Source organism: Hoplias malabaricus, chromosome 8 (genome assembly GCF_029633855.1).
Source record: "Hoplias malabaricus isolate fHopMal1 chromosome 8, fHopMal1.hap1, whole genome shotgun sequence".
NCBI lineage: Eukaryota > Metazoa > Chordata > Actinopteri > Characiformes > Erythrinidae > Hoplias > Hoplias malabaricus.
The window spans coordinates 3348448-3355668 of NC_089807.1; the positions used below are offsets into that span (position 1 = coordinate 3348448).

The 7221-nt window shown below is 43.2% G+C and overlaps 1 protein-coding gene across 1 annotated transcript in view; it reads right to left on the minus strand.

Moving 5' to 3' along the window:
• Positions 1–5761: 5761 nt before the first annotated feature.
• Positions 5762–7221, minus strand: part of pdss2 (prenyl (decaprenyl) diphosphate synthase, subunit 2) — a 39679-nt gene continuing 38219 nt past the window's right edge. Inside the window, exon 9 of the mRNA XM_066679409.1 lies at positions 5762–6977. Within this exon, the coding sequence (XP_066535506.1) occupies positions 6822–6977 (156 nt within the window). The 3' untranslated portion in view covers positions 5762–6821. The remainder of the gene's footprint in view (positions 6978–7221) is intronic.

A 7221-nucleotide genomic window follows, 5' to 3' on the forward strand; every position in this document is an offset into this window, starting at 1 on the left:
ACACACCACACTCCTCACAGACAGTCACCCGGAGGAAACCCACGCAGACACAGGGAGAACACACCACACTCCTCACAGACAGTCACCCGGAGGAAACCCACACGAATGGTTTATGAATTTAGAGATGGTATTGGTGACTGATCAATGAGTGTATCATTTCACAATTGACAACTGACTAATGGGGGATGAAATGATTGGTGACAGAAGATTTAACGGACTCTTAATAAGGTTATTGATATATTGATTTATTATTGACTGATGCTTTAATTGATGACTGATTGATGATAATTTGCTTGATGCATTCATGAGTGGGTTTATTGATCATTAATAAGTAATGAGTTTGACAATGGTTTGGTGTATTGTCAGGTTCTGGCATATTCCATAGTGTGCTCCTGCCTTCTGACCAAGATCAAGCAGTTACAGAAGATGAATTTGTGTGTGTTGTAATGACACAGGATTAAGCTGAGGTGGTGCTGCTGCCCCATGAGCCTTTACACACTCACAGCCTGCATGTGTGTGTGGAAGAGCAGCCGCCATGTCATCAGACTGCTCGGGTTGCCGTGAATCGCCAAAACCGCAAAAATCATCTCCATGAGCAAAAACAGACGAGATCACATTACTCCGAGCCATGATACCCACAGCCATCAAACCACACTCTGTATATATGTGTGTGTGTGTGTGTGTGTGTGTGAGAGAGAGAGAGAGACAGAAGGTAGACTGCTGTCTGACCAAGCTTTCACACACACAAATTTACTTTGAGGGAATAAACACAAAAAAGCCAAATAATTGACCTATCCATGTTCCACCCATTTATGTCTTTTCTTAGCAACAGTTGCTAGGTTAGACAAGCTTTACTCAGTCCTTATAGCTACACAACCAGCTCTCTCTGTAAGTGTGAGGGGACCCTAAACTAAGCCTTGAATACATTAGAAAGCCAAGTTTGGGCTGAAATGTCAAATAAGTAGTTTGTACCGCCCCAAGGCTGTCACAGCTTCTACTCTTTCAAGAATGCTTTAGAAAAGATGTTGGAACATTTGCTGGCATTAAAGTAAAAGAGCATTAGTGAAGTGAGGCCCTGATGTTGGATGCTTTATTTCTGGATCACAAACACCACTTCAACAAGCTCAGAGGTACCACAAAGAGGTCAGTTACTAGAGAGAAGAGAGTTCCACTGCTCCTCTGTCCAGTGGCAGGTGGCTTTTTACCCCAACTGTAGAAGCTTGGATTTATGAATCATAATGAAACTGATTGTCAGACATTTGTACATGTCAGTAACGTGTGCAGCTTAAAGAAGCTGAGTTTCTATGTAGTGTACATTCAGTGTGGTGTTGCTGTGGCGTGACATTCACGTCTACACTTCTAGAAAAGGAAGTCAGCTTTAGTTTAGTTTAGCCGAGAAAAGGACCAGCTTTAGTCAGAAACATTAACATTTCCAGTGTCCTATCAAGCTTCATTTAGTTTTCTGAGTTGAGACACCAGCGTCCTGTTCTGCCTCTGTACTTTCCCTTCTCTCCTCTTTGGCCCGGGAGTTTTTGCGTGTCCGCTCTGGGCGTTCCTGAATGTTTAATGGATGGCCAGAGGCCCTCCCTGCTGCAGCAAAGCTCCTGTACCAGACGATAGAGGGGGGAGGGGGAGCAGAAAAAGGCTTTGAATAAAGTTTATTTCAGAATGACATTTCTTTTTCACTTTTAATGGCTTTTGAACTCTATTTACTGTGTTTCCAAGATCAAAGTCGGAACATAAGGCAGGTCATGAGGGTTTGTGAGGGTCTGAAAATGAGAGATGGGGAAAAAAAGCCAATATGTAGGTTGATAGATGAATATAGAACTTTATATTATATATAGAGCCGTATATAGTATATTATATATAGTAACCTTATATTAACCTCTAAGTTTAATCTCTAAGCTTAGTTTGTCCAAAAATCTCATTTCCAGTTACCCTCTTAAAGACAAATGTAGACAAAACAGGTGTCAGAGATGTTTGCTACACTAATTTCAGCCCTGAAGCTTCAATGTTTATGTAGTCAACACGGAATAGAAGATATAATTAAGTGATTTCTAACAATGGGCAAGATATGTGTTCTCTGGCTATCTTTACAAATAGCAGGTACTGTACTGTACAAGTACTGAAGCATTGCATCTTCTTCTTCTTTCGGCTGCTCCCTCCCATCAGGGGTCGCCACAGTGGATCAACCGCGATCCACACCATCGATCTGGTACAGTTTTTACGCCCTTCCTGACGCAGCCCTCCCTATTAATCCGGGCTTTGAGACAAACAGAACCTGAGCTATTTTGCAAAGAAGAATGTGCAAAAATCTCAGTGTCTACATGCGCAAAGCTGGTAGAGACATACCCCAAAAACTTTGCAGATGTCATTGCAGCGAAAGGTGGCTCTACAAAGTATTGATGAGTACTTTGGCATGTCACACTTTTCAGATGTTCATTTGGTTAAAATTTTGAAAACCATTTATCATTTTTGTTCCACTTCACAATTATGTGCTTCATTTAAAATTTCAATAAAATACATTTAAGTTTGTGGTTGTAAGGTGGCAAAATGTGAAAAAGGTCAAGGGGTATGAACATTGTGCAAGCCACTGTAGCTATTTAAGTTATATGTACATATACAGTTATATACAGTACTGTGCGAATGTTTTAGGCACCAAAGATTTTTCATTAATCCATTCATTGTCTTTAACCGCTTACCCAATTAAGGGTCACGGAGGGTCTGGAGGAAGGCGACACACACTCACACATTTGCTCACACACTCACACCTATGGACACTTTTAAGTCGCCAATCCACCTACCAACGTGTGTTTTTGGACTGTGGGAGGAAACCGGAGCACCCGGAGGAAACCCACACAGACACCGAGAGAACTTTACAAATGCCGGGATTTGTAAAGTTACAATATCGCCCCAAAATGTACATTTATTTTGCCAATATTCCACCAATCATTCACACATTTTCTCCCTGACCACTTCATTGTGTTCAGGGTGGTGTTGGGTCCAGAGCTTTACTGGAATCATTGGGTGCAAGGTGCACCCTTGACAGGGCACCAGTCTCAAAGGGCATCACACACTCGCACCAGTAGACAGTCTCACACGGTCAATCCACTTCACAGCCTGTGTTTTTGGACCGTGGGAGGAAACCAGAGCACCTGGAGGTTTATGTGAGAGCACAATTGCTGGTTTAAATGGAGCTAAAAGAACACAACAAATGTAGAGAAATAAGAGTTCTGATTAAACATGGAGAACACAAGAAAAAAAAAAAGACCCAAGGGAAGTGCTAAAAACCTGTGTTTCTACTCCTCACACCTCACTCCTGGGAACATTGCGTTTGCAGAAAACAGAGGCTCATTGTTTGATCCTTGTGGTATCTTGACAAAAGCATGTCAGAATTTGTAGAATGGTAGAATTTGACACCTTTAAAGGGATGCAGCTGAGACAGTGTTAGTGTGTGTCTGTATTTAAAGCCTACAGGTTTAAAGAGTGGAAATTTAAGCTGATAACAGAACTGGCTGTAGATGATTTAGATCAATCAGAAGCAAGCAAACACTCATGAACTGTGACATCACAAACATGGCAAACAGGCTATTTGGCACAATACATGTAAGGCACAAAAAAGTGGACCTGTTAGTCTCATTGGCCAAAAACAGATTTCAATATCATTCAGTAGCATTGAAAAAACATTAAGATCATATTTAGATCAGATGGTAAGAGAAATTTAGAAAATGATCACGACCAGGGATGATTTTACACATAAGCTAACTGGGCTTCCGCCAGGGTCACGGTGGGTCCAGAGTCTACCTGGAATCACTGGGCGCAAGGCGGGAATACACCCTGGAGGGGGCGCCAGCACACACACACACTCACACCTATGGACACTTTTGAGTCACCAATCCACCTACCAACGTGTGTTTTTGGACTGTGGGAGGAAACCGGAGCATCCAGACGAAACCCACACAGACACAGGGCGAACACACCACACTCCTCACAGACAGTCACCCGGAGGAAACCCACGAAGACAAAGGGAGAACACACCACACTCCTCACAGACAGTCACCCGGAGGAAACCCACGCAGACACAGGGAGAACCTGTGGACAGGGACCTGGAGATTGTGGGTTCGAGTCCCGCTCCTGGTGACTGTCTGTGACGAGTGTGGTGTGTTCTCTCTGTGTCCGCGTGGGTTTCCTCCGGGTGACTGTCTGTGAGGAGTGTGGTGTGTTCTCCCTGTGTCTGCGCTGGTTTCCTCCGGGTGACTGTCTGTGAGGAGTTTGGTGTGTTCTCCCTGTGTCTGCGTGGGTTTCCTCCGGGTGACTGTCTGTGAGGAGTTTGGTGTGTTCTCCAACCTAACCCTAGTGTCAGAGCTGGACAGATGTCATATACCAGGATAATCAGGGAAACTCTGGGCATTTTTGAACACCCTGGAAAAATTCCACTTGTCCACATTCAACATTCAGTATAAGTAATAAGAGACATGGAGGAAGAGTTTGTGGAAGCAGAAGCTCAATATAGAGAATCTGTATGTAACCCTGCTGAGCCACTTGACTAGAAATCTGCATATTAAAAGTATTACTAGACTTCTCATTTCAGAAACATAGAAGAAAAGAAAAGTATAGGTAGGCTTAGATTTACTTTATTTTGCATTTTCTAACAGACTAGACCTGGGGGCTCTTCCAGATTTAGTATTTCACTGAATCTGCATTTAATGATCTGATGTCTGTCGATTATCTTCTCTGTGCCATCACTTGTCTCTGTATTTATAATGGCTTGGGTAACCTGCCAGTGATGTTGATTAGTTGTGTTGTGTACTGACTTTGTGAAAACTATACAAGGGGTCCATAACCAGCCGTAGCCCCTGGGCCCGCAGACAGTTTAAATCACCTCTGATCACGACTAAAAATGATCAGAAAATCTCAGATATTTCCCCCAAATGGTTCAGCAATAATTTGGAGTGTGTGTTTTGTGTGTGTGTGTGTTTGTTTGTGACCGTCACTCCCCTCCGTCCCGCTTCACACCCTGAGCGTACCGGTGCGGTCGCCGTGGAAACCGCAGGCCCCCCAGGCTGGCGCCACTGCTCAGGCCGAGCTAATCGATACTGGAGCACTTCCTGCCATCTGCCTGCTCCCACACTCTAAGCTCATTAATTATTACTGCCAGCACAAACACACACACACACTCCCACACAATCATAACTCACACCCCTTTGCACGCCTGCACACACCAGGGCGGAGCAACTTGGCCAAAACTTTCCAGACAGTCTGAATTCAGCCTCCTTAAGCTGCACCAATGCACTGTTGGTATTATCTTTATAGAAAAGCATTGACCAACAATAAAGATATTCTCTGGAGCAGCTACACATGACTCTGCTGTCACCGTGCTCAATGCCAAGGGTCCTCCAAAGGGGTATAGATTCTTCTGGCTATGGATGAGTAGAGGAACTGTGTTGTCTAGAGTAATGGACCCCCATCCATTACATATGGATTAGCAGAATTTTAGTTGTAAACATCAGTGATGTTTATGTGGCTGAATGCAAGCAAATCCTCACAGCAGTATTCCAATACGTTGTGTAAAGCCTTCACAGATGAACAGAGGCTTCAACTGCAGCAAAGGTGGGGCCTTTTTATTTAGCTTTTCTGAATAAACATTGGACAAAAAGCCTTTGCCTTGTTGGTTTGTGCTGTTGTAAGTGAATGGCTAGACTTCTTCTCCTTCCCTGTTCATTACTGATATTCAAAAATGTCTGATTTCAGTAAATATCAACATTGTTGTTTTCACCCAGGCCATGTACGCACACACTCAACCGCAACATTCTTCACACTCGAGCCATGAAAACACTCCATTTAGAAAGACAGGAAGCATGTATTTAAGTTGTTGGAAAGAAAACTCCACAGCAGAAAAACCTGCCACACCCGTCCACTGACTATTACCAGGATGTAGAGTCGAACAGGAATCTTAGAAACCGACTTAACTTGAGTTTCTCTCACTTCTAAAGAGGTATATAAACATTATTAAGGACCACAAAGGCCACTTTGCATTCCCCTGCAGATTTATCAAGTTACTGTGAAATTTATTGAAAGGTTTCATTACAAATACAGATTAACTCCTGTCCAAATGGCTCCTAAAACCTCAGCATTTAAAATCTACAATTCCTCTGTCCTGGGTCCACCCACAAATGTTAAACGTTTTCATGGCTACAGTGAATAGGCTACTGTTGCTACATAACACTGAGGAAAACCCCGTTCAACATAATGAATCCTCAATGCTATAATCACCTATGATACAAAGTTGCTTCACTGTGCTGAGTTCAGTCCAAAATAATGTTCCATTCGTTTGGGGTCCGGACCACTACGCTCAATGCTAAGTGTGAACTGGAAGCAACTGGGATGTGGAGCAGTGTAACTGTGTTTTCTGGAGTGATAGAATCACATACAGTACATTTGGGATGAGCAGAGTTGGTGTTTCTGATCCAAAACTAATCATCCATCATCAGTGCTTGATTGCCATCTACAGACAAGCCAGGAGATTAGAAACTGTTTCCGAGGCAAAAGGCAAACCACTAAATAAAATGATTAATTTCAGTAAATGTTGGAGGAGCACACATTTGTTAAAAATAAAATAAAAATACACTTATCTCAACAAATACAGCTACAGTTTCTCATTGATTTGAATGGAGTTTTCACTAATGCTCTGTACCGATTGTCCAACCTAGCAACAGTAGCTATGTGAGAATGCATGTGTGGGCGGAGCCTGGACAGGGCAGATGAGCAGGCTGAAATGTGAAGAGAAAGTTCAGAGTTCAGTTTCCGGTGCTGCAGCAGAGTCAGTGTTTTGTGGCAGCGCTGGCGATGTTCTCCAGTGCTGACCGAGCCTCAGACGGTGGGAAACAGCGGATGGCTTCCAGGGCTTTGTTGCCGTGGTAACTGCAGAGGTCAGCCACCTGACTCACACCTTGCTCCATTTTGATCAGACGCCGGAGCTGGAAAAAAAAAAGGCACACAAAGGTTCGGCACCTGATTCAAAGCAGAGAAATAGTGAATAATGCCTCAATCCAAGTTTAATTCACTCTTTTAAAATGTTCCTTTTTGGTTTAAGAACATTTACAGCTGAAGGTCTGGCAGCAGAACTCTCTCCAGTGTTGTCCACTGTCCACTGATCAGATTACAAGACACATGGTCATACCCAAATGGTAATAAAAAATCAATAGCCAATACATGTTAGAT